Below are 27,407 nucleotides of genomic sequence, written 5' to 3' on the forward strand. Positions count from 1 at the left end.
TCACTCCACAATGAGAAACCCCGTCAGTTCCCAGAATAGAAATCCCATTTCAGTGCCAGACTTGAACGAAACTCTCCCTGAGGTCTCCACGGCGCAGAAACCGGGTGTGAGGTCTGTCGAGAAAAAAGGTATGCGTACTGGTTTGTGACTACCGCTAGCCGTAACACTTTAATTAGTCGGCATCCGCCTTCTCTGTCGTCGCCCTCCTCCGCGTGCTTTCACCTGTTGGTGCCGACAAACCGCTCGCGCTCATCTGTCATTATTTTTCTTTTTGCTGGGAAGGGACTGAATCAAACCAGGTGAGGATTAAACACCAGAAATAATGCGATAAAGTGACCGTCGGTTTAACAGAGACAGCAGCTGGCGAGGTCAAAGTAACGCTGACAGTACCTGAAAGTGAAACAGCGTTCAAAAAAAGTTTACTGAAGTGACTCTTCGCTGTTTTTTTCCCCTCTCGTGTTTTCCCTTCTGACTTAGTCCGGCTTTGTCACTTTGCTATGACTCGTCGGAGGACCCGCATGTCTTGCTGAAGTTGGACCACGTTTATCAGGTAAGAGCTGTGTTTTTGTTTTTGAATCGATTTTGTTGTTTAGCAGCAAGTCAGCAGACTCTCCAGCACACAGTTTTTGCTCTTGGCAGAGAGCCTTAGTCAGCAGGCTGTGTTTAAACCTCAATCTTGACATTACTGTGCTGTTACCAACTTACCAGCGACAATCTCTAGAGTGTATAATCTCTCCACTCAGAACAAAAGAGAAATTAACACAGCTTCCTCAAAGCAAAACTGTCCTCTTGCTTGAAACCTGGGCTGCGTTAATAAAATGATAATGTTTCGTAATGTTTCATCCCACGCTTTGACTCACGTCTTATCTTTAAAAATATCTACAGCAATGTCCTCTGAGATAAATTTCTCAGAGTTTATATCAATTTCCCCTTTTTGTTTACAACGACCCGGGGATACCTCCCCTTTTATCGTTCCATCAGCACTCAAAGTAAACAGTGGGTGGGAGAGCAGGCTGAGGTGGGATTGTGAAGATTTGTTGTCTGGAGTCTTCTGCCTTTGGCTTTTACTCCCAGTCTCAATCACACATGTTTTGTCTGAATGCACATTTGACAAATCTGTGTCTGAGCCCAGTGTCCCGGGTAGTCATTAAAGGATAACTCCTTGCATCACAGTTCCCACAGATTTACTCAGACCAAAGTACTGCTGTGAATACAGTTGAACTTGCCTTGATGCCAGGAACTGAAACACAGTAGCAGATAAATCACAAGGGCCTTGAGAGATTTTCTCACATTATACCTTAATGCCTGCATTTGCTTTATACTTTCTAATGTGTGGGTCTTATTTAAGGCAACAGTTCTGTTTGTGATATACAGTATTTTAGTTTGAGTGCAGCTGTGAACTGCACTCAAACTACTACTAATACCACTCAGGTGGTATTAGTAACATCTTCTAATACACGGTGTGACAGTGATCACAAAATCAGGATTTTGAAAATGAGGATTCCTGCCATCATGACACGTGGGTTTCAAAATCCAAAATCTGTTTTTTAAAGTCTGGCTAAAAGAAATGTAACATGCCAATCATAATTTCATCAGTTTCTGCAGTAAAGTTTTAGTCTTACGAACACTCTAAAAACTGAGAAGAGCTTGACTTGTTGAAACTATCTTTAAGTGAAAAGAATAATGTTGACCCCTGATTAATATCCTGATTTAAAATAATTCACCATGTTTCTGCTCAGTTAAGGCTCATTACAAGCAGAAAAAACCCGTATAAAAGTTCAGAAAACAAAACAATATTGGCTAAAAAAGCTAAATTAAAGTTCTTGTCTGTTTATTTCTCATATTAGATAGATTCCTTTATTGTTTAGAGAGCTTATATTACATATCTTTTATCTCTCAAACACAGTATTTGAAGTACTCACAACAATACTTTGTCATAGTGTTGGCACTGGATTAAAGCATTTAAAATTGTGCCCATACTTGGCTACAGAAACCACTTATCTGTTTGTTCTACTTTGTTTTTTTCTGATCTCGAAGCCAAGTTCTGAAGAAGAGCCTTGCATTTCCATTCTCTAGCATGCCTCGCACCATCTGGAATGTACGAATGACAACTGAAACTAATTTTAAAAAAGCTTCATCTTGTCAAGTTCCCATTGCCATCACTAAAAAATATCTAAAACTGACATTAGCTGGTCAGGAAATTTTCCACTGGAATGTGTAAACAACAGTGGTTCTGCAGTGAAATTTCCAGTAACAGTTGCTTTTCCCAGTTTTTTTTCTTCTCTAGTCAGCCCATTTTTCACAAGTGAAATACATAATTCAGATGCAGAAATCTATGTTGTTGTTGTTTTTAGCTGCATCACTGCTTTTGTTATATGCGTTGCCAACCCAGGTGTCAGGCAGGAAAGACCGCTCCACACTTAACAGCTGGGTGACGGCCAGGACTGCTTTCACCTGCTCTTCCTGCTCAGAAACTTGTATTGCGATGACAGCTTTCGGGTCCTCTGTGCTGAGCCAGCAGGAGCCATATGCAGATGCAGCAGATCCAGAGATTGCTGCAGTCATCCACAGGATTTACTCTGTTAAATTTCAGTATGCTTTTGGCCCGAATGTCCACAAATACATTTTCTTCTGCTTCATAAAGGCTAATGAGTGTGCATAATATGTGCATTGCACACATATAAAGCAGTACCTATTGCACTCTGGCTGAAGCCAGCACTGGAGCAGTAAACAAAAGATTTTCCAACCAAAATTCATTCTTCTAAAATGAGACCATCACTTTAAGTGTTTTTTGTTGTTGTTGTTTTTTCCTTTGCTGCGAGCCAGAGAGTGTATCAGGGCCAGTGCGAGTAAGTGGTAAAAAGTGGGACTTCTGTGCTTACATTTTTGACAATAAAATAGGAAATTTATTTTTGCTCTCTGGAAACCTTCTAGGAATAAGATAGTGATGTAATGTCAGGCCTGCCATTGAGCAGAACCCTATAAGGTCTGGTGATTTGGACTGTGTGATCGAAGCCACAGCCTGTAATTGTGGCTAATAAAAAGAATATGTGACTTGTCCTAATAGGTTGCAAGGCTTAATGGCTGGTTTTGATGTTTTTTCCTTCAAAAGATGAGAGACAGCAACTAACTGGAGAAGCCTTTTATGATGGCCATTGAACATGCACTTCTGATTTGTGTCATGCCAATGTACAAGACGCTACCATGCAGTGTAAAGTCACAGTGTATGTATATTTTGGAAAGCCAAACTGATTTTATAACTTACCGATCCTTTAAATGGACAGAATGAATGACGTTTTTGAGTTTAAATTTTAAAGGCATTGCTGCTTTTTAATTGTTCTGCTCTAAAAACTTGCACAGGTAGGTGTTTTGATCATACCCAGTTTAGTATATAAAATCCTATAAATTCCCTACAGTTGTTGTTTGCCTGGGCAAATATTAACTGCTGAAAATCAAACTGTCACTGTATAAGCTGGTTCAGCTCCTACTCATTCAAAAGAATCTGGTTTCTCAGTTTTTTTAAATTATGTCTGTAAAATTAGTTTGAAACTGATGCACTTTTATCGCTCAGACCTGCATTGTTATACTATTATGAATGAACTGAGTGAGTTCACCTCTAAGCCTTCCTCGTGTGGATTAATTTGGCATTGTAAGCTACCCTGCTCTATACAAGGCACTTGAGCTCACATGCTGCTCATGTGACGTTTTCCCTATAGCGCTCCTGCATTGAACACACAGTGACAGGCTGTAATCAGCATTCACACCCACACAGGGCATGCCATGGTCAGAGCTCTTTTGTCCTGAACAGCTAGCGGAATATTGCTGTTGTCAGTGTTGACTTTATGGTTTTGTGTACACTGTGGTTATCCCCATACTTTTCGTTAGCCACTTACTAATGAGGGGTCCGGATGAGGACAAGGTCATTTTGGAGTGTTATTGGAATGAATTGTAAACCTGTCACAGACAGCTCTGAGTTTAGAGTCAAACTATATACTGTATTCAGTTCCTTAGAACCATCAAAAAGGATCAAACTGCTATTACCTCTGTGCGCCGTGTTCCTCCTGCAGTCGGTGGATGCACAGCTTTTGTGCTGTTCCTGCCCAGACTCCATAGGCTAAGGCCTGACAATCACTCTCCTGCGAGCACCCACCCTTGAACCAAGTCCATGAAGCTCTGGGGTGGAGCAATGATAACCCTATGGCAGGCCGATTAGCAGTTGACCTTGACTACTTCTTCCTAAGGTTGTTTTTTTCCCCCCCTGAATGCCTCTTAGTCTGGGCACACCTAAGACCAATTTAGACCTTACTGGGGGGCAAATTGCCCCAGAAAACATAGCTCCTAGGATCAAGAAAGTACGCAAACCCCTCCCCCACGATAAGATGGCAATTAACGGATGGAGCTTAATCATTAGGAAAGGGTAAAGTTGCTACTACTCCATGTCAAAAGGAGCTAGTTGAGGTAATTCAAACATCTAACTTGGATGCCTGCTGGGCACCTCCTATATGTGGTGTTTTGGGCATGTGTCTGTTCCAGGCAGAATGCCTTGGAACAGACACAGACATAATCTCTCCACACAAGATATGGTGGAGTAATTATGTGTCTCAGCATGCTTGGGAATGCCTCAGTGTACCCTAGAATGAGTTAAAGGAGGTGGCTGGAGAGAGGGAGGTCTTGGCATCTCTGCTTATACAACTGAACCCCGATAAGGAGGAGAGGGAGGAATAGCGTAATTCAGTTTCTTTTCAATTGTTACATTCAGTTTTAACCATAAAGCTCCACTTCATAATAATAGTCACTTAGGGCACTTTACATGTCAGAAAAATCTTACATTATTATTATGGAGAGAAATCCAGCAAAGCTACTAAATATGATCCAAAGCTGAAACAGAAAACATAAAAGCCAGTCATTTTGTTGCACTGACACATGCACATACTAGAGAGTCTTACTGACAGACATAGCTCTCCCTGTTTTATTAAACTGTTGGTATTAAAGTTCTTAAAGGTTCAGTTTTTGTTGGGACTCTGATTAAGCCAATAATAAAGTAGCACATGTGTGTAAAATGTGTGTATACGTAGTGAACGTGTAACTTCCAAGGGGAGGTGTGGGGATCTTTTCAGTCCCTGTTTTGGTGGTGGGGTTGGGAGAATCCCTTTGCAGGAAGAAATCTTGAGCAGAACCCTGGGTGGCCTCCAGTCTCGGCTGAATTGAAGAATAAGCAAAAGAAAAAATATTCCAGTTTCAGGAACAGATTATTTGAATTTAGATAAGGTTAGCCTTTGTTTGTTAAACCAGTGGGTTAGAGGCATACATTTTACTCTTCAATTTACACGTCACGTGGAGAACTATTGATTTCAACATTATATAATATCAACTTTGACTCATTTACAGTTTGATTAAAACAGCACTTATGACATCATCAGGTTACCTTGGCTGAGGCTTTCAGACTTAATGAGAAACTCCACAGATTGTTACAAGCAAAGTCTCCTACAACTCGCTGGGAGTGCTTCTGCATACACGGACAAGTTGTATAAAAGCTTTTGTGGCTCCAGAGGGAGCTGTGCAAAGTCTGATAAATATCTTCAAGTAATGTGCTGTGAGTCAGCATTGGTTGGGATTGAAGGAGTGCAGGATTGGAAAGGTGTGAGCTCACCAGTTTTCCGTGACTTCCTTATCTCCGCGTAAGTCTCGTAGCTCAAGGCTATGTTAGCTGCTTCCAGCATACAGGAGCACACACACACCAAAACTGCTATAAGTTCTTGAAATTACAGGCAGTGGCAGCAAATGAAATGTTCCAGAAAAAATCCAATTTGCTGGTTAGTCATGAATCGGGACACAAACCCACATACTGACTCACTTCTGTTTGGATAAGCTGGGGTCAAACGAAGTGAGAAGCATCACAGTAAAAGAGCAAGATAAAACTTTTCTGAAGTGAACACACATGCTGTGTGAGATAAAGTGACACGAGTAGCATTTTTCTCATGTCTGCTTGATATGTTGTCGAACAGGCATAACCCCTTCACACTGTTTGTGTTGTGGTGAATCAGATATTGGCTATAAATGATCTGTGACTGATACTTGGCACCGATAAAAGTTAACGTATATGATCAGGCCGATTTCTGAGGGTTATGTTTTTGTTTTTGCTCTGGGGATTCCTTACATAACACACACACGCATGCACACACACTCACACATACACACGCGATCCCACTTGATCCTGAACTGCATCTCTCTTTCTCTGCCATCTTATTCTCCAGAGGCGCTCCCCTCCCCGTAATCAAGTCCAATTATTTTGGGCACAAAACTCTGCTTTGTTCTTTGATCTGCCTTTCAGGCAGAGCTTTGCTCCCCCTTTTTATACTGTCTCACTCCATCTTGTTTCATTAGTGGTTCTTTTGCCTTTTTGATTGTTTTATTTACACAAACCACCGTGTTAACATGGAGGCCTGGACTTTACTCCTGCATGTCTTGGCTCTAGCATTGATAGGGTATCTTGCTGGACTTTAGTTAGAGGTCAAACACTTGCACTAATGTTTGTTTGGATTATGATGTAACTCACTGTGACGCTCTCCCTGTCCTGTTTTCCCTGAAATTGACAGCTTTCACTGGACATCAGAGGATCAGAGAGCGAGGACCCAACATTTTACACATTAACTTTTTCTCTTTGTGTGTTACTGTAATTGCCCGAACTATGATACAAAGCATACTGTCTTAATTCTTTTTGCTTGCATTTTTACTCCTGTATACTCCTATTTAGTGGCCAAATAATTTATGTAGTCCTGTCTAATATAGGATACAGATTTCTTTTATGGTGCCTCTAATGTTCAGTTTTTTTTGTTTTTTATTTTTTACAGATGTTTTTATTCATGAACATTTCATCAATCAGGTCTTGAATGAGGTGTTGTGCAAGACTCATTATAGTGATAGGTGCTTGTAGGTATTCTAGGCTGTGTTTAAAGCAACAATTTGGCCAAAATCTAAAACTAATATGTTTTTAAATTATTATTATATTTCTGTTATTTAATACTGTACCATGTAAGAAAATGTTTAAAATAACTTGAGTGTGTTAAATTGTTTTAGCTCTTCACAACAGCTAAATGTCAGCCACTGACACCAGCACATTCCACCTGATTTGATTACAGACCAGTGTCAGCCAAAAAAGATATGTCGGTGGATCTTTGGGTGTTTGTAGTACTCTTGCCCACCCTTGACATAGTTATCCCGTCCTGACAAATGCTGAATCACTATCTTAATAGATGACTTCATTAGTGAATAAAATGTTTAATTATCCAATATTGTTACATACAATTTATTAGAAATGTTTGTGTAATCAAGCATATGCACATAATATTACAAAAATATTAATATTAATTAACTTTCAATCTATGTCAAAGCTTTGTCACTTTGCTTAGTTGTCTGGACCTCCTTTCATTGGGCTTTTGGTTCTTGGTGTTTTTATTTGTTTGTTTTTCTGTTTTCATGTAAAATGTATGTTATTATTATTATTATTATTTTTTAATAGCTTCTGTCTCGTGGGAGCCTATATATCAGTGTCATACTGTAAACTGTGACTGCATGGGGAGAATAACACACGTCACAGACCATTAATAGTCATCAGTCACATTTCTCTTTTAGGTACCAGAAGTGGTAAAATATCACTCCTGAAACGGAAAGTGCAGTTTCAGCTTATTTTAGGGAAATACCCTGTATACATACCCCATCAAAAGATAACGCTTACATTTATTTGTTTCCTCCACAGACCACTTTACATTCTTAAAAAGGTAGATGAGTCACAGTGATCTAGTCTTTATTTTAAAGGTGCAAATTCTACTTTTTCACTGTCAAGACATAACATGTTTGTTGTATGAACATTATTGTAATCTATAGCCACATGTAGGACACATCAGCTTTTTTTCTATCCATTATATCACTAGAAATGAGATGTGCCACCCCCTTGCTGTTCTCTGCTGCTCTCTGTCCATGCCTTTTCATCTCTCCCCAGTGCTCCCCCCCCCCCCACCTCTCTGGATGTCAGTGTGCCAGTGGTTTTTTGGAAGCTCTCGCTCATATCTTGGCTTAAATTTATCTCTACTTTTGCTCAGCGTGCATTCCCTGCAACCTAATAAGGTCTGCATGGAGGGAAAAGAAGAGGGCACAGAGGGCGAGAGAAGATGGTGGGAAAAGGTTGGACAATAGTAATCAAAAGTATTTTCCCACAAATTTGTTTTGGCCTCTGCACACATGGGTGTTTCTGCTAGGGTTTTTTTGTGCGTGTGTGTAGAGAGAGAGAGAGAGAGACCACAAAGATGAGGGTGAAAGCACAAAACATAATGAAGAGATTAGGATATTGTAGGCTGACATGTTCCTAAGCTCTTTGATGTAGCACATCATATGCTCTGTACGTAACAATATTTTCTTCAGTAAATCCACATGAATGTGACAGAGAAGATAATAAAGTACAATATAACAGTACTTCAAAGCCTTTTCTGATCTTGCTCCTTTCAAATCGTGATTGATGACCATTGAAGCCTCAGCAGAACATACTGTTGTTTATCACGCTTGTGTCTACACACGCTGATAGTCCTTCGCTAAGATAGAGACCCTGAAACCCAACCACAAACCACCACGCATATAGGATATTAACGCCGCTCTTTCACTTCCACTCTTCAAAGCAAGGTGTTTTCACAGACTGTTTTCTGGAAGCTGGAGGGGATTTCTCTGCTTATGCTGCTTTATTCAACCATCCTATCCCCTCAGCAAACTGTCACCTGATCCCTCACACACCTTCAGCCATGCAGCATATTAGATTACTACAATACTCACTAAAGTCAACCAGACACCCCTCCAACCCCACACTCTCCAGCTCTCATTTACTCCCTCCTCTGTTTCAGACTATAGAAATGCCCCAACACAATATGGAAAACTCCAGGAGTCAGTGGCAGCAGGGTCTGCGGCCTCCGTGGATCACCAGAATGACTGAAGGCCAGAGTCCCGCCTCCTCAGGGGCAGAGTCCGATACAGAAAGTAGCAGCACAGAGGGCGAGAAGGTGAGGGAGAGGAAGCTGTCTATGGTGGTGATGTAGTCGTTTGTTAGACCTTTTAATCCTGGTTAAAACAATGAATCATCATTGCTGGTCCCAGCCTAACAGCCTGCATGTGGTCACTCTGTCTGCTCATTCTTTTTCCTGCTTTCTGTCAGATCTCCATTAAAAAGTTGGAGGTGGGTTCACTGAGGGTCCTGCCGTCACCCTCCATGCTCCAACAGCGAATCACAGAGATCGAACAGCAGAAGGAAGAGCTAAACATTGAGGTGAGCATGTCACATGATCTGGACAAAAACGTTATGTCACCGTGCAAAAACAACTGCTGGATAAAGTCGCTAAAGAGCTGATAGGGTTAACATGTTATTCCAGTTATTTGATTGAGAAAATTGACTTGGAACTTGGAATCAGATCAATTGCGAAACTTGTAAAAGTGGTTTTGATGTTTCTGCTGATGCATGCACATTGAAATTGCAACGCTGTTTCCAAACTCCACTACAGTCACGATAAAGGAATGCTTAACTCTGACTTGCATAACGTCAGGTCAGTATGATTCACCTCGGTCGCATCTTCTACCCTCTTAGCTGCAGCTGGAGATTGCTTTGCTACAAGGAGAGCTGCAGACAGAGAAGGACCGGCTGCACAAACACACGCAGAAGTTGAAAGATCTACAGGAGGAGGCCGGGCAAAGAGAGAAGCACAAACACACAGACAGACAAAAGGTAAAAGATACATGTGATATTATCTAATACAGTTTTAGTATTTTTTTTTCTTTTTAAATACTTAAAAATTGACAGATGTTATGGGTTTTTTAACCACTAACCTCCAATGCCACACCTTCATATTTCAAGCCCACCTCCACTTCGAGTGTCTTAGTGTAGGACTTACACCCCCAGAAGAAACTGGCATGTGGGCTCAGTAATGTGCAGCTAAAGTCAACACAAGATCTTGTCAGTGATAAGGCAGACCCATGCATTAACTGTTAGATGTCAAACATGTGACATGTTTTCAAGATAAATATATCCAGCCCTCATTGTAAACAAAGGTTAATAGACCTGTTGCTCTTGTTTCTTTTCAGGCAGAGTTTTTGTTTTGCATTTCAGTTTTTTGCTCGCTCTTTTCTAATTGTCTGTAAATGCAGGAACGAGAGAATCTGGAAGAGGAGCGACGCAGGGTGGAGGAGCTGAAGAGGAGGTGCAAAGAAAAAGAGAAACTGATCCCGAGTCAGCCAGAAAGTCAGCGAGAACAGCTAATGCTGCAGCTGCAGAAGGCGAGTAGGACATTTTCAGCATGGGTGGAGGATGACAGTTACAGTTACTCATTTGGGTGATCCACAGTGTTCTTTTTTTTTTTTCTTCAATCAAAACATCTGCAAAACCAACAGAGCCAGCATCATTGTCATTTCATCTACAATGATGATTCTTCAAAATATGTTAAACACAAACACAAAATTGACCAGCGGGCTTTAGCCAGATAAGATTCCTTGAAGTTGTGGTAATCAAACGTCTGTTTCCTACTTTAGGGTGTGGGTTGTAAATCATTTTTAAAAACTGCATGCTCAAGATTTCCAGTACCACCCAAAAACACATCTGGGTGTTTTCTGTTTTTAAATGTCTAATCCTGCCTTTTTTTAAATATAGAGAGACACAAAAACAGATAAAACATAAAACTGCAGCTAATGCTCAGTGTGCTGTTTTGATATACCACAGTGTCTCAGATACAGATACAGAAGGTGTGTTGATAGCGCGAGTCTTGCACATAATATTGTCTTGAATACAGTGAGTGATTGTTCAGTACCTGTTCAACCTGAAGTGCTAATGTTTACCCACACCTAAACAAAACACAGGATGTGTGTTTTGCCTGTGAATGTAACAGAACAAGACGAGAAACCTTTTTGTTTAAATCGCATTGTTTAATGACAGGTTTAGTGTTGTCCGGTAGCTGGTTCCTTTCTGTGGTAACTTGTCAGATTTATTTGGAAAGGGCTTCTAGAAAACAGGTTTTTCACAAGTTGCTTCACAGAAAAAAAGCTGCATACATGCACACAAACAGGACCTAAGTACGTGTTGCACAGCACTAAGAGAGCAGGCATTCCAGTGAGGCCGTTGAGTGTTTCAATAGGCAGTGAAGCATTGAATGTTGTGCTGGAAGTATGGAAGCATGGAAGTGTGCCTCCGGTTGCCAAACCTTGAGAATAATGAAGCTCTTAGGTTCAGTTAACTTTTGTCCACATAAGTACGTACTCAAGTCTTTTGATTGTACACTAAAAAGTTTGAGTCACAACAAGATGTTTGAGAAGTATCGTGAGATCATGATAATAAAGAAATACAAATAACCTGGAGATTATAAATAAGCTAATTTGGCATTTGTGAGTAGCAGCATTGTGCCAGCAATTGTCAGTTTGATATTACTAGCTGTGTAATAAAAGGTGTTAAACTACTTCTCAAAGGAAGTGTAGCATTGTCGATTGATTTCTCTCTAGTAAACTCTTTTGTCATGTAAAGTGACGATGGAACGAGGCTTGCCAAACTTTAAAAAGTTCTGCACAAAGTTAAAATATCTCTGTAAGAGAATGAATCAGCCTTTAAAGGTGACCATAATCATACATGGATCTGCACTAAAAGAATCCAGTAAAGAGTTCACTCTTATTTATGTTATATTTATTATTATAATTTTGATAGGTGTATTAAATCAGGGTGCTAACAGTGCTAACATCTGGATGTGTGCATGTGTGTGGGGGGTTATTGTTTTAAGCATATAAGTAGAAAAACCAATGGCTGGACTGCATAAAACAGATTGATGGAATGTTTCCATCAATCAACCAGTCGATTCATTCAATAGTTATTGCTGTACTAGAGTGCCAAAGGCATTGTTTTGTATCTCCCCTCCATCCATTCACTTTTGATTTTCCCACATAAATTTCTTGGGGACGTTACATTCATAAACCTTCTCTTAGGCTCCAGAACAAGACAAATTTTAGCAAGCAGTTCACAATAAAAAGGTCAAAGATGATTATAACCTCAAAAAACACATTTATTTACACAATTTTTTTTTTTGTCTTCATTGCAGGAGAAGGAGGCGATGGAGGCATCAGTTCGGGCCTTTGAAGATTGGGAGTTTAATTTTCTGGAGCGAGAGACCGGCATTGTTGAAGAGGATGAGAGCAAATGCAAGGAGAGAGAGAGTGAAGGAGAGCTTGAAAAGGAAATCTCATGCCAGAAGCTTTTGGTCAACGTTGCACAGGTAAACAGCACGTCTTTGAGAGAGTTTTTGAGACAGTTACACAGCTGCTCCTTGAAGCGTTATCAGGGTCACGTGCTTTTTTTCAGTGTTTACTCTCACATAAATTCCGCATCAGTGCAGACATGTGATGTCATATTTGTGCATACAATAAGTGGATGAAATGATAGGAACAACTAACACTTGAATATATACCAGTACAACAGTTTTGCAAAAGATCTATAGAAACAGGACCCAGTTCTTTTTGATTGCAGTCTGGACAGTCTCCATGCTTCTTTTAGAGACACATAAAGATTGTGGGGTTTTTTTTCTAAAATGTGTTGCACCATGCTCCTAGCTTTTGCTGACATCTGTTTTCCTCTTTTTGAGAGTTAAATTGAGGAGAAGACCGACCAGAAAGTGAACGGAAGAACCACAAATTTGTGCTCCTCCAACAATAATCACAGAGTTGTTGGCATCAAACAACAAAGTGATAAATCTGACTCGGATAGCATTTCAGGGCTGTTGCACATTAAAAGTGAAATTAATCACATTAATCACCACATTAGATGGGTTGTTCTGCTGTACACATAACCTCTCTTTGCAGTTACAGTTCATGCTTGTTTTTATGGATTTAAGGCTTGCTCTCCTTCTTTCGGCACAAGCTTGAACTCTTTACCTCAAAACGTCACCCTGATTATGTCGCACGCTATACAAGAAGCTTAATCAGGCCACCATGAGTGAAAAATTATAGAGCAAAACACATGAAAGCAAAAGATGAGAGATGATTAGGAGAGTCTGGAAAGATTAAAGAAGATGAGGAGATTTGGAAAAAGAACAATCGTGACTGAAAGATAATATTGTTGACTAAAAATGCTTGAAATCATGCTTATTTGTGAGGGTATTTTTTAAGAGATTAGCTATTCGGCCCTTTAGCAACATTAAAACAACAAAACTCTTCAGATCAGGATTCCCATGGCAGTTTCAACAGATCTGTAACATGTTGGCACTTGAATTTAAATTCAATTGTTCAACTGACATGTTGGGTGTGTACTCTTATTTATGGACTGGGGTGACCATGGCTCAGGAGATGGGAAGCGTATCTGTAACCGGAAGGTCACCTGTTTGATCCCCGGGCTCTCTGTTCTGGTTGTTGTGTCCTTGGGCAAGACACTTCACTTACCACCTACTGGTGTTGGCCAGAGGGGCCAATGGTGCAATATGGCAGCCTCGCTTCTGTCAGTCTGCCCCAGGGCAGCCATGGCTACAACTGTAGCTGCCTCCACCAGTGTGTGAATGTGAGAGTGAATGAATAGTGGAATTGTAAAGCGCTTTGGGTGCCTTGAAAAGTGCTATATAAATGCAATCCATTATTATTATTTTAATTTCTAATTCAGTAACTGAACTTTGGAAACCAGCAGTCTGTATGTGGACTTCACCTTAATTCAGGGGTGGGCAATTCCAGGCCTCGAGGGCCGGTGTCCTGCAGGTTTTAGAATCACATGATTAGTTCGTTACCAGGCCTCTGGAGAACTTCAGGACATGTCGAGGAGCTAATTTAGCCATTTAAATCAGCTGTGTTGGTTCAAGGACACATCTAAAACCTGCAGGGACACCGGCCCTCGAGGCCTGGAGTTGCCCACCCCTGCCTTAATTCCTAGTGCAATTTTTTTTCCTGTGTTGTCAGGTCATTTTTCTATCATGGTTGGGTGCTGCTTATTCTGAGCTTAATGGTCAGACCCCAGTAATGATCTCATGCTGATTTTAGCAGGCAGCATGTGCTTCGTAATATAACCTGATGATGACACTGACTGAAAACTCATCCTGACTAGCCAAACTGTGTGCCAGAGTGGAGTTAACGTGATTAACGATCTTATGCCTCATTTAGAAGTCTTCTATACTCTGAATACTCTCTCACAGATTATGTCCAATATTTTTTTATAAAAGGAAAGAAACGTACCAATTACAAAGAATGACACAAAAACAACATTGCTGACATTCTAAGTCAGAGGATCACCAAAGAGGGATTAATGCTCTTGGGAAATTTTTTTTTTGCATGTCAGTAATTGCTGAGATATTTCAAAGTGAACCAACCAAACATGACATGCTAGGATAGCTAAAAGAGCTAAACTTAAATTCTTAATAGTTTGTTACTTTGTACACCGCTAGTCTTGACTTACATTTTAATGCTGGCTGTTCCAAAAAGCTGTTCTTCCTCCAAAATTTACAATTCCATAAACATAGATGATGAAAATAATGTTCAGTTGTTTCTCAATTAGCTTCAGAATGTAGGAGGAGGAGCGCAGCCCCGGAGATGAAGGCTGGGATTGTGTGAGAGGGATGCTAGTTGACTCAGCTGCACTGTGGCCTCGATGCACATGACATCTCTCACTCTCTTATTGTGACACACTTACTGCCCTAAAGTGGTGATTTTATATCAGCCATATATTCATTTAAGTTGCTTCTCCAGTCCTGCTCTCCTGTGTCAGTCTTGTGCCTCTCATTAACTTGCAAAATGGCCATTTGATTTGCATTGTGTCTCGGCTGAAGAGATCGACTCAGCTTAGTGACCTGTATTTACTCACAGCGACATACGCACTGTCACATCGGGGGATATTTACTCAATATTACATCACAGCATAATGAAAAGATAAGGTAAACTCAGACCAGCTACAGGAATCAGCTACAGCACGTGACATTATCTCGGAGGACAGGAAGCCATATCCAGTTCGCACTAATGGGAATGATTGTCTGAATTTTCAGGAGCAAGTCCAACGGTTAGAGAGACAGCTGCGGGACATGGAAAAGGAGAAAGAGAGAGAGATGAATGCTTTGAGGAAAGAGAAGAGGGAGCTCATACACACCCAAATGGTAGGGATTTGTCATACTGTGGGTTTTACTAAGTTTTGGTCTTTATTTAACTGGTGTAGTTTCTATTGCGATGGCCACATTTATTAGTTCTGTTACTTTTCTGTTTTACCAATCTGTTTATTTCTTTTTTGTGTTGTCTGTTCTTGATGTTTCATATGCTGGAAGCAGCATTTGATTATTTGGTTAAGGCACAGCAGGCAGCTAGCTCCTCCTAATGACGGTGGCTGTATTTGAATTTTTTACATTTGACATCGTCATGCCTTTAATTCTTGGTGGCATAGATTCAACAAGGTGCTTGAAACACCCCATATAGAGATGGCATCATCATACAGCTACAGTAGATTTCACACTATTACAGTACCAGCAGCCTGAGCCACTGATACAATGCAGGATGGATCCATGCTTTCATGTTATTTACACCAAATTGTGATCCCACCATCCCAAAATCTCAGCAGAAATCAAGACCCAGCAGGCCAGCAACAGTTTTCTACTTTTCTGATTAAGAAATCTTATGATGAGCGTTTGTTATACAAAGTATAGTAAACGAGGTAAACCAGGAAGTGAGTTCAGATATGAGTTAAATGTTTTTTTTAAGCAGTGCAGAATCTGTCTGCAGATTTCAGTTCATAGTGACAAACCTGCAGAGGGCTATCATATGACCCTACAGATCCCCTCATTGCTTTAATATCTTCCAAACTGCTGCAAATGAACATGTTATTCATTCTAACGTACTTGTCTACATAAGGCCAATAAGCATTATCTGTCTGAAAATGTCTAAAAATAGCTTTAAAACCTGTTTGGGGGGGAAGCCCTGAGCTGGTGTCCCACTACTACCCTGAATTTGTATAGCATTTGTATAGGTTACCACATTGGCATTCCCACGTGACTGGTCTACTAGACTTGTATGGATGGTGGGCCAACTGCCAAACCTCCCAGACTTGTTAAATTGTAGAAATTCAAACCCACATCTACTGCTGACAGTTTCTACAAATTCGCCTTAACAGTTGGGCTTCCACTTCGTACAGACAAAGACTACGCTTTTCAGGCAGTTTTTGGTTCACTTGCACCATTCTCATCAGCCTTATTTCAAGCCCCAGCAGGCGCTAAATATGCCTAGGCAAACTGTGGATTAACACCTTAAAACCAAGCAGCAGAGAAAGTTGGTGGCTAGTTAATGATTGAAGTAGAGCATTTAGCAGATTAAAGAAAACATATTAACACCGTGAGGCAGTAAAGAGAAAAACAAAGTTACACGAGAGTCAATATTATTTGTAATGTACAGGGAAGATTGACTCCAGATAAATGCTGCTGTTGCAGTAGCATAAACCTATATATTAAGTTAGGTATTAAAAACCTGAAACAAATTAAACAACCTCTATTACTGGTTACAGTTCCTTAAGTGCATAAATATGTTTTTATTCAATCTGAGCACAACTTAACAAAGATCAAAAGAGTTGCACTGCCAGCAAACTAAAGCTGGATCCAAATCTCTAAATCACTTGTGAGTAGTGAAGGATTTCAGAAAGTCTAACATGTGTCCATGACCTGTTTCTTTCTTTTCAGTTCAGTTTCGTGAAACATCTATCCAGCTCTGAGTATAGTCCACGCTGCCATGTGTTATGTGTTTTCATTGTTAGTACTTTCTGCCCCAAAGTGTGTGATTTACTCAGTGACTCATTAAACTATGCTGTGGCTTTATCACACAGTCAGTGGCTTGCATTTAATCGGAGTTATGATTGCACCAGTAAAAAAAAAAGAGCAGGAGACAAGATCTGGATGAGTAAAAGGGAAAATGAGACAAGCAGAGGGAGGAAGCGAGAGTGAGCGAGGAGGGGAGAGAGAAAGAGAGAGAGAGAGAGAGAGAAAGCGAGATTAACTCAGGCTAAAAGGAGGGAGGGAAAGGGATAGAGGGGGAGGAGTAAGCAACGTGAGGGAGGGTGCTGCAGTTGTGAATGTGTGGATGTCTGAGAGAGAGAGAGAAGGCAAGCTGGGAGAAGTTTCACATCCTTGCAGCGATTGGTAAGTAAAATGACTGCACTTGAGTTGATTTGCGTGGCTGAGGGTCTTTAAAATAGCGTCCGTCATGAAACTGGATTAATGTGAAGTTCATCAGCTGTTGTAAATAAGAGAGGGGACTGAAAAAGGGAGGGCAGAAGGGAGTGGCAGTACAGAGAAGGAGAGAGGGAGAAGCAGTGTCAGACAACATGGCCAAGTGTGTATGACTTTAATATGACTGCATGCAGGATGTGGTTTGCTTGTCACATATGTGTTGGGAATTTTAGTGCTCTGAGCTGTTTCTGTATTTGTGTATTTGTATATTTATTTGTGAAAACAGTTGGATCGTATTGTGTCAAGAAAGCTTTTGAATATTTACCAAATCCCTTATAAAACAACACTGATGTATGTGCAGCACATGTTTAACAGCCACACTTCTGCTGCCAGCATGTGCTGTTGTGCTGAGTAGTGAAAGAGACGGACAAGGGTTAAACAGTGGACTGCATGTTGTGACTGAATTGCTCATGTGTTTGTGAGTCAAGCAGGGAGAGGGAGGGATAGAGGGGAAGATAGTGGAGCTGTGATAATTTTTTAACTCATTACGATCCCTCCTGGAAGTTTTAATTCTCAGGCAGATGTGGTATGTTGAGAATGTGTTTTGCTTTACGGTTACAGTTGGTGAAAATGAACAGATTGTATTTGTACCTTGTAGCCAGTGTTGATCACAGATGATTTACTGAGGTTTGGAATTTAAACCTGGCTTTCAAACAGGTTCGCAAAGACAAGAAGCCGCTCACCGACTGGTCTGACATCACCAGCTCAGCTCCCTGCATGATGTCTCTTTCTCCTCTGACGGTTCACAAGCCTCCGCAGGTATGCAGCTTGTCACAGAGGTTTGGTGTTTTGTTTCTGCAACAGTTAACCTCATCAGTTGGTCTAATGTCATAATTGACATTTGTGCTTTAATTCAATTACTGATTTCCAAAACATGTGCTGATAGCTAACAGAAAGATCTGAGAATTAGAATAGCCTTTATTGTCATTGTACAAAGTACAACGAAATTGGAGTGCCACTCCCTTGGTGCAAAATGCACCAAGATGCACTGAGATGACAGTGTCTGTGTTTTGAATGTACTCTAAGCACACTGTCTTTTTATTTTTTAGGATCCAAGCAAAGAAGGTGTCAGTCTGCCCAGGAGACGAAGCTCGCATCGCAATAACAGACTACACGACAGGCCGGTGTCAGCACAGGGTGAGTCCAATTTTTCTACCTCGCTTTGTCCTCCTGATTGCTCAGGCTGAGATGTTTGTGATATGGAACAATAAACATGTTCTCTCTGCACCCTCGTGCTCATTTTGTCTGGTCTGTTTGCTCAGTTCCCTCCCTTTTAGTCAAATCAAAGGCGTGTCAGTAGAGTTGGCAGGTTGTTATTACATTGGTTTTGCCTGTGCAGACCAGATGAGCCTGAGAATCACCCATATACTTAAGCCTAAAATCTCCCCAGTAGTATCTGTTTTTCACATGCCCATCTATCAGTCATTTAATAGTAGCCGGATCTTCAGGGTCATGTCACGTCTTGTCAGGAGTTTGCTCTTCTTCTTAATCCTCTAAGTCTCTTCCTGAAAATCATAACTGACTCTTCTTGTATGTAAAATATAAAATGAGTGAGTTAACATTTCGATACCACATGACGGATTTCTCTCACGCCGAAAATCTAAAAAGCTATTTATGCTGACCTATGCATGTTGTTCTCACATGTCTCTTTTTATTTCCTTCCACTTTCAGTGCTGGTAAGGATGCATCCTGACAGCCAGGCCCCAGATGCTTTCACATCCCCTGTCCTGTCCCATAGACTGAGTAATGGGCACAGCAGTGGGCACGGGAATGGTGGTGGAGTCCTAACTCCATGTAATAGTACAACAAGCTCTCGTGCTGCCAGGTCAGTGTCTTCACTTTTTAAAAAGCAAATGGGGCTCTTTAATGCATTTTTCAAAGTTCATGTACTAGGTAATTATATTCACATGCAACCAGAATGGATTTTAATTGCTATTCTTTTGGCCCACTGAGTGGAGAAATGTAGCATGTGAAGGGTTTTTGCGCCATAATTCACATTTTTAATACAAAAAATATGTATATATAATTTGACACTATTAATTAGTGGGTCCTGGTTTGTGGTCATCAAGTATATTTTCAGACACACAAGGCACTATAACCACTTGGCATCAGGTTGCTCCATGACCACAGTTTCTGTTTGTTATGTCTTTACTATAGCAGATAAAACCATTTTTGATAAATTAGGATACTTTCAAACACATTGTGTGCAACAAGAAACCCTCTTAATCAGGCCAAAATTGCATAAACACACAATATAAACCACGTTGGGTGTAAAATCAAAGTGGGAGCAACCACATTTTGCTATTAACCATTTTCCCACGGCTGTTGTTTTGTTTTCTATCCATATTAGATTCAGTAATTGGTTGAGCAGTTTTACTATATTGCATTATAAATTTTTCCAGTTGGAATAATGGTCAAAGGATGGATTTCATATTGGGCCAAAATGACCAGATTATTTTATGCTTTTTGGCTTACTAACAAACGACGTTAGCAACACTGTTGTGAACTTGCATACAACAGCAGCAACAGTTGAAGGTGTACTTTGTTGTGTTACTGGAAGTAAACGGGGTGTAGAGCTGTCTGTTAATGATAAAACATTTGCAAATGAACATGGGGCTTGCGCAGCAGCAGAAGATAAGGTTAGGTGTCGGTTGAGGTGATTACACTGGTGTTACAAGTCTGTTCATTGAATAGTATTGGACGTACTACATTATGGGTTTCAGGAGCACTTCATGATGTAGCACATGTCATGATTTGGCCTTTTGCATTGTTGCATCCTGTTAAACACTAGCTCAATCTTTGCTGATGATAAGCTTGAGTCTGGTTGATTATGTTTCATATGTCCATTTAATTCTACTGATAAGTTGTTAAACAAATACAGCTAATTGGATCATTTTCTAAAGAATATTTTTTTTAATTTAAACTAACTGTATAAGGCTTTTGTACTCAATTATATTATTCCTTTTTTCTTACAGTCCATGCCTTTTGGATCTCATTGAGATTGAGAAGAAACTGAAGGAAGCCAAAGCAGAGAGAGAGAGGCTGCTCAGAGAGAGGGTGAGTCACCTGCTGTGGGAGACACCCGCTGACACCTCTAATCATCAGCGATACACTGAATTAGATACGCCTGTCTGATTACTGACACCCACTCAGCTCCAGGAAAGTAGACAGCAGATGTTTGGAGTTTTGTAATGCATGTTTGTAGCACTGGCAGTTGGAGAAACTAAAAAAATGTGCACGCATATGACTAAGAATTTCAAAAAAGGAATGGGACGATTTATAGTGTAACTCTGATTTCAGTTTCCTTTATGCTTTTGGATGCATACCTCCAGCTGGGTTAAACCAGTGTCGCTTCCGTCTTACTGTGTTACCTTGGAAATGGTTTGGATAATAATTTGTTTTGATGTCCGTGTGCACTCAGGAAGATCAGCGACAGTTGCTGTTGGAGGAGAGAAGACAAAGAGAGCTTAATTCTTCCAGAACAGAACCACCAGAGCCAGAGACCCCACAAAGACCAGAGCCAGAAGAGCAACAAAGGGTCATCTCTTCCCCAAACTCCTCTGAGGTATGAATGAAATTCAAACTATAAGTTAGTGAAAAAAATATTTTGTTTTCCTTATAAAATGACTAAACCTAATGCAACAGACACACATATGTAGTCCTTTTAATCCATGTATTCTCGATGTTCTTGTCGAGACCTGATGCTGACATTACCCACAATTCAAGGAGTTTCCACGAAACTGTAACGCGGGATTGTTAGATTAGTTTTGAGCACTGTTGCCTCACAGCAAGAGGTTAGAATCCACCAACTGGCTGCAGCCTTTCCGTGTGCAGTTTGCATGTTCTCCCCGTGTTTGCGTGTGTTCTCTCCCGGTACCCTGACTCCTTCCCTGATAAGGAGAAGCAGAAGCGAATGGATAAATCCTCTTCACCAGTTCAGTTTTTTTCCCAGAATGTTTCTTTGGCAGTACCAAAAGACAATGCAAGCTTTGACGCTTATGTCACCTGTTTTGTTGTTATTCTGTTTCATTTTTCATGATTTTATAACTAACTGATTTCCAGCATTTTTAACCAAGACATTTACATTTTTATCATCTCATCCTTGGGGTTTTGGGGACCCAAAACAAGTGTAACCACTATAAACTCCAATAGGAACTAGTCAGTCTATCATGGTAAATTGACTGTTTGTTTTGTGTTTTTCAAGCTTCTTTAAAGTCCATTTGTCTTCCAGCAGCGTAGCCTGCCCCTCTTCCTCTCTCCAAACTTTGACCTGAGGGCCCATGTGGAGTCTCTGGGTCATGGAGTGACTGGCTGCACGGAACTGCGGCTGACGTCTCGACGCTGTGCGGGCTTCCTGACCAAACGAGGGGGGAGGGTCAAAACCTGGAAGAAGAGATGGTTCCTGTTTGACATGGACCACAGACGACTAGCCTACTATACAGGTTAGACTGGTTGGAGGGGTGTGCTCGCTGACTCTGTGTTTGCCTCTTTGTTTGAATGAACCTTTCTCTGTCACGCTAGGAGGTGGTCAGACTTATTATAAGATTACATCACATCAAAGTTTTTATTCTAAACATTTTTAAAATGTTTTTCTTACGTTTTATTGTCCTTTGTAGAAAGAACAAGGAATTATTTTTTTTAAAATTCACATTGACTTAAATATTCAATATTATTGTTCTAAAATTCCTTTTTTACCTTTGCTGCAGACTGTGATGAAAGGAAGCTAAAGGGAGTCATTTATTTCCAAGCAATAGAGGAAGTTTACTACGACCATCTACGAACAGGCACCTCTGTGAGTTCTCATATTTTACACAACTGGACTTTAAATAAATCTGTGAAGTTTTTCACGTGTTCCTGAGCACAGACCTTGGATCAGAAGGGCAACAGTTTGTAAATGTAGCTTAAACTGCACTGGACTCATTTTGTAGAGGTTCTAAAGTCATTTCTTGACATGTCATCCAGTCATAAAGCTGACAAAACTCTTTCAAAAAATATTTCTAGAATCTCTTTACAGAATGTTTTCAGGACCAATATTTATAATGATTATTAAATATATTACAATAGCGCAGAGAGGAAGTCCAATAAATATTTTCTTTCTCCTGAAATGTAAAGTTAACACAAACAAAACAACTCAAGTAGAATTAAGATGACTATCACAGGTACACACATGTGCATTTGAGTTTATTGTAGTATGTAAACCAGTTGCAAAATTTGTTTTGCTACCTTATATTTCCAAATAGTTTTGTTTATATGATATGACCTGATACATGTACCATCGTATTTGAATAGAATAGAAATCAAAGGTAGGTTGTTGGTAACATTAGTACTGCTTAGTAAGACTTTTATTTGGTGCTCACTGGCATCTTCTAAGAAAGTAATAGTGTCAACCCTCTTACTTACAGTGACCTTTTTCACCATGTAAAAATAAATGAGGCAAAGAAAATCCTCAGGGAAATAGTTTGTGATCAGAAGATCTTGTTCTTTTCTTAGTTGTGTGAAACAGGTGATTATCAGTCTGCACTTATACAACAAATAGAGGCTAAGTTAATGCTGCAAGACAGAAAAAAGAAAGATGGTTAAAAAGTACAAACATTATTGTAACATTAATCTCTTATTACCAGACATTTGTTCTGCTGGGCAGCGGTTTTACTCGGATATACACTACCAGTGAAAAGTTTGGACACACCTTCTCATTTAATTCTATCTAGATAGATAGATAGATAGAATTATCTAGCAAAGAAAAAAAAAAGATAAATAACTCTAAATACGCCTTGCATTTTAGATTCTTGATAGAAGCCACTGTTTGCTTTGTTGACAATGCTGAAAACCCTTGACCTTCTCTCAATTAGCTTCATGATCACCTGGAATGGTTTTCATTTCACAGGTGTGCCTTGTCAGGGTTCATTTGTGGAATTTCTTGCCTTCTTAATGGGGTTGTGTTGTGCAGAAATTAGGTTGGTACACAGCTGACAGCCCTATTTGACATCTATTAGAATCATATTATGGCAAGAACCAATCAGCTAAGTAAAGGGAAACAACAGGAAGGAAGGAAGACTAAGAGTCACCTCTGCTGCTGAGGATAAATTCATCTGAGTCACCAGCCTCAGAAATCACAAGTTAATGAAAAGCAATAAGCATAAGATATTTTTTGGACCAAGAAACACAAGGAATGGACATTAGCACCAGTGAAAATCTGTGCTTTGGTCTGATGAGTCCAAATTTGAGATCTTTGGTTCCACCCGCTGTGTCTTTGTGCAACGCAGAAAAGCTGAACGGATGTTCTCTACACGCATGGTTCCCACCATGAAGCTTGGAGGGAGGAGGTGTGATGGTGTGGGGGTGTTTTGCTCGTGACACTATTGGGAATTTATTCAAAATTGAAGGCACACTGAACCAGCATGGCAACCATAGCATCCTGCAGCGACATGCCATCACATCCGGTCTGCGTTTAGTTGTACCATCATTTATTTTTCAACAGAACAATGACCCCAAAAACACCTTCAGGCTGTGTAAAGACTACTTGACAAAGAAGGAGAGTGATGGAGTGCTGCGTCACATGGCCTGGTCTCCACAGTCACCTGACATAAAGCCAGTTGAGATGGTTCAGAATGAGATGTACCACAGAGTGAAAGCAAAATGACCAACAAGTGCTCAGCATGTCTGGGAACTCCTTCAAGACTGTTGGAAAATCATTTCAGATGACTTATGAAGCTCATCGAGAGAATGCCAAACGTGTGCAAAGCAGCAATCAAAGCAAAGGGGGGCTGTTTTGGAGAATATATAATTTTATTTTTGCTTGCTACATAATTCCACGTGTTCATTCATAGTTTTGATGCCTTCAGTGAGAATCTACAATGTAAATAGTCATAAAAATAAAGAAGAACGATTAAAATAGGTGTGTCCAAAATTTTGACTGGTATATCTTAACAAACAAAACAAAAAAGCATTACCACCAAGCAAAAAAAAGCTGCTGCTTCATCAGCTGATGACGGTTTCATTGTCTGTGCCTTCTTTTTAGTCACCACGGCCCAGTCTGACGTTCTGTGTGAAGACATATGACCGTCTGTTCTTTCTGGTGGCTTCCAGTGCAGTGTCCATGCGGATCTGGATGGATGTTATTGTCACAGCAACAGACGAGCATAGTCGTTATTAACTTTTGAATTTACAATCCTTGCTTCTAGGCAGGCAGCGCAAGAGGGTTGTGTTTCCCTCTCTGCTGTCTAAGGTCCGATTTTGTTGAAGATCCACCTCAGGAGCTCATTCTATACCTGGACTCATGAATATGTGAATAAAGTGCACGAGATACAGATGTGGTTAAACTGAGTTGTGGAAACTGTTACTGACAGAGTGATTGATGGCGACAGAGGTTCACCAGCTGCAATCCACAAGCAGCTTCACTCAGCAGCTTGCACAATGGGTGTCTGTTACTGGGAGGTGTTAAGCTGAGTTTTACCTCCCTCTCCTGGTCACAATCCAGCATTACAAGAATGATGTACACTACGCAATAATACACTACAGCAGGTGGTGAACATAATAACAACTCCTGTGCAATACTATGCATTCCACTGTAACAGTCCAAAAATAAGTGTACTTAAATTACAGAGGCACATCGAGGTTAAACACTGTGACCGTTTTGTGTTGTAATATGTTTTGGATTGCTTTATATTGTCAGATGTTCCCATTAAAATGTCCAAATTTTTCTCAGTTTTTATTGAAGATACATTGTAAATGACATTTTTAAAATTATTTATTATTCAGAAATTTTTATGGGTTTGATTTTCAAATAAATGAAGACATACACTGTTATGCACTATTAAAAGTTTATTCATAAAAAAATGTTTTCTCTGCATTTATTCATAATAAATTTTTATTGTAAGATGGTTGCAATAATAAATAATTCTGACGAATGAATGTGGAAGTTACAGATATGATCCAGTTTGTCATCTTCTTCTTTCGGCTGCTCCCTTTAATGGCTGCCACAGCAGATCATCTGGCTCCATGTCACCCTGTCCCTGGCATCCTCCCGTGTTACTCCAACCCTCTGCATGTCCTCCTTCACTACATCAGCAACATCCTTTGTCTGTTATTGACTGTTGCTTCTCTGCAAGGTTGAAATGTCTACGCTATCTCTAACTTTGTCCCCAAACTGCTCAACCTGAGTTGTCACTCTGATTTTTAGTCGTGTCCATTCTGGTCACTCCCAGTGAAAATCTTGGCAGCCTGCTGTCTTTTCATCAGTGTCACTGTCTCCAAACCACACAGCAGGTCTCGCTATCATCTTGTAAACCTTCGCTTTGCCTTGTCACTTGACACTGAACTCCACCCACTCCACCCCACCTTACCTTCACCCTCTCTTCTTCACCTCTCCTGTGCATTGTCAGTTACTTTGGATGGTTGACCCCAGATACTTAAAACTCATTCACCGTCATTACCTCGTACGTAACATGTTCAGCTTTCCACGTGTCTCCCTTGCCCACACACGTCTTGCTTCTGCTGACGTTTGTAGTTACTGCAGTTCTGTTCAGCCTCCTCTCTCTCATCGTCTAAATGTATCATTTAATCTTAATTTTTCTCTTTTAACCCCAGTGGAACCATGTATATGAGTTCACTGATGACTTCTGATTATGGATAATAAATCATTTTATAAGAGAAGATACATATACAAGATACATATGAAAATCAGTTTAGTGTCGAGCTATTTCCAAGTACATCACTGTGTACACTCACCAGGCACTTTATTAGGTACACGTTGCTGGTACAAGGTACCAGAACTGTCTTTATTCTTTGTGCCGTAGACTATTAACATCAGCTCATAATTCACCTTTCTTTCCCATTTCAAGCTCTCAGTGGGATCAAATGCATTATACAAATAATGCATTATTATGCACAATTCTGCACTTGGTTAAAACAGCTGAAATACAGAGAGAGTATCAAAACCTTCTTGTTCTGCTACACGCCACTCCCCGGACACATCTGACAAGAGCTGTGTGCGACATCCAGACACACTACCAGTCTGACATGACTCACTTGTTGGATTACTACCACTGATGCTTTAATGCTTGTAAACCCTTCATTTTAACTTTATTAATATTAATGTTATCATTGTATACTTTAAAATGATCTCAGGATTTGTGACTTCAAATTAGTTTTTTAAAAACCTTTTTTTCTTTCCAGAAAAGACACTGTATGCTGAACACTTCTGTTGGCTTTTAAGGTAAGACTGTTACCTTAATAAATGTACTAAATATTATACTGTTGAGGATAAAGAATAAGATCATGGATGGTTTTTATATTGCTTCCTCTTTTTAGTTAATTATTACCTTCAAAAAAGGGAAATTACCATATGCAAATAAAGAATAATTACATAAACAATGAAGCAAACAAAGTCTCACAGGCTTAAAACAATATTTTAGTTATTTTCAGCAAAACATCAACATTTTGTAGAATGGATATAGTGTGACTCTCAGCTTGTCCTAAAGACTAAATTGCATTTTCATGTTTGAATGTTAGCCATACAATAACATTTATAGCAAGCAATAAAAGTGTCCTGTTTGCAGTACCTCACTCGGATCATCAGACGAATATGACGGTTGCAATAAAGGTTTTCTTTATATGCAGTCTACTTCAAGGTATGTTATTTTAATTTCAGTCATGTTGCCAGGGACTTATCAGTCTTTCCTCACATGTAGATGCAAATGCAGAACCTTTATGTTGGCGGTAATTAGAATGTTTACTTTACTTTACCTAATGTCATATGTCTGCTGCTTCAACTCAGGTAGCTTATGCCAAAACTGGGCAGTCTTCTTGCCTCAGACTGTAGAAGCACTGAGTGGATCCTGCGTGTTGATCCGCTGCAGATTCACCTTGCCCCCAGAATGGGAGGAATTCCTGGATGATTCATGTAAAGCTATCTGGAAGAAAGGCTGGAGTAGAACTCCGGTGTTTGATTCCAGCCTCACTGGTGCAAGTGGAAGCTTAAATATCCAGCAAGGAAACCTGACTGGGATCCTGCGTGACAAAGACTGCACCACCATCTTCAACAACATGCCAGCACGCCATTATGACAACTATTACTTCAGACTGCAGTGTGACAATGATTTGAAGTTTAACTTTCCTTCAAGTGTCCTCATATCCACTCAGAGTTTGTCCCCTCCTCTTGCTATTCTACAC

At 40.2% G+C, this 27,407-nt stretch overlaps 2 protein-coding genes across 11 annotated transcripts in view; both read left to right on the forward strand.

Annotated features, from left to right (window-relative positions):
• On the forward strand, positions 1–26,298 carry phldb3 (pleckstrin homology-like domain, family B, member 3). 8 transcript variants are annotated; one of them, XM_085178554.1, is made up of 17 exons: positions 27–128; positions 478–550; positions 8,100–8,181; positions 8,889–9,044; positions 9,197–9,307; positions 9,623–9,760; positions 10,180–10,308; positions 12,108–12,281; positions 15,021–15,128; positions 17,895–17,996; positions 18,287–18,374; positions 18,909–19,062; positions 20,213–20,294; positions 20,659–20,802; positions 21,469–21,679; positions 21,944–22,029; positions 24,256–26,298. In XM_085178554.1, the coding sequence occupies exons 3-17, from the start codon at positions 8,131–8,133 to the stop codon at positions 24,388–24,390; spliced, it is 1,869 nt and encodes a 622-aa protein (XP_085034680.1). In that variant the 5' UTR covers positions 27–128; positions 478–550; positions 8,100–8,130; the 3' UTR covers positions 24,391–26,298. The 8 variants fall into 8 exon arrangements, with proteins under 8 accessions (XP_085034684.1, XP_085034681.1, XP_085034680.1 ...); XM_085178553.1 differs by lacking the exon at positions 27–128 and adding an exon at positions 283–299; XM_085178555.1 differs by lacking the exon at positions 478–550 and having other exon boundaries at positions 22–128.
• The window catches only part of LOC146508684 (myelin-associated glycoprotein-like), a 6,349-nt gene continuing 5,203 nt past the window's right edge, over positions 26,262–27,407 (forward strand). For 2 of the 3 annotated variants that reach the window (XM_085178549.1, XM_085178550.1), the window contains exon 1: positions 26,838–27,378. In XM_085178549.1, the coding sequence (XP_085034675.1) occupies positions 26,850–27,378 (529 nt within the window). In that variant the 5' untranslated portion in view covers positions 26,838–26,849. Of the gene's footprint in view, positions 26,452–26,794; positions 27,379–27,407 lie in introns of those variants that run through there. The other variant, XM_085178551.1, reaches the window with a different exon arrangement.

Source organism: Neolamprologus multifasciatus, chromosome 11, assembly GCF_963576455.1.
Source record: "Neolamprologus multifasciatus chromosome 11, fNeoMul1.2, whole genome shotgun sequence".
NCBI classification, from domain to species: domain Eukaryota; kingdom Metazoa; phylum Chordata; class Actinopteri; order Cichliformes; family Cichlidae; genus Neolamprologus; species Neolamprologus multifasciatus.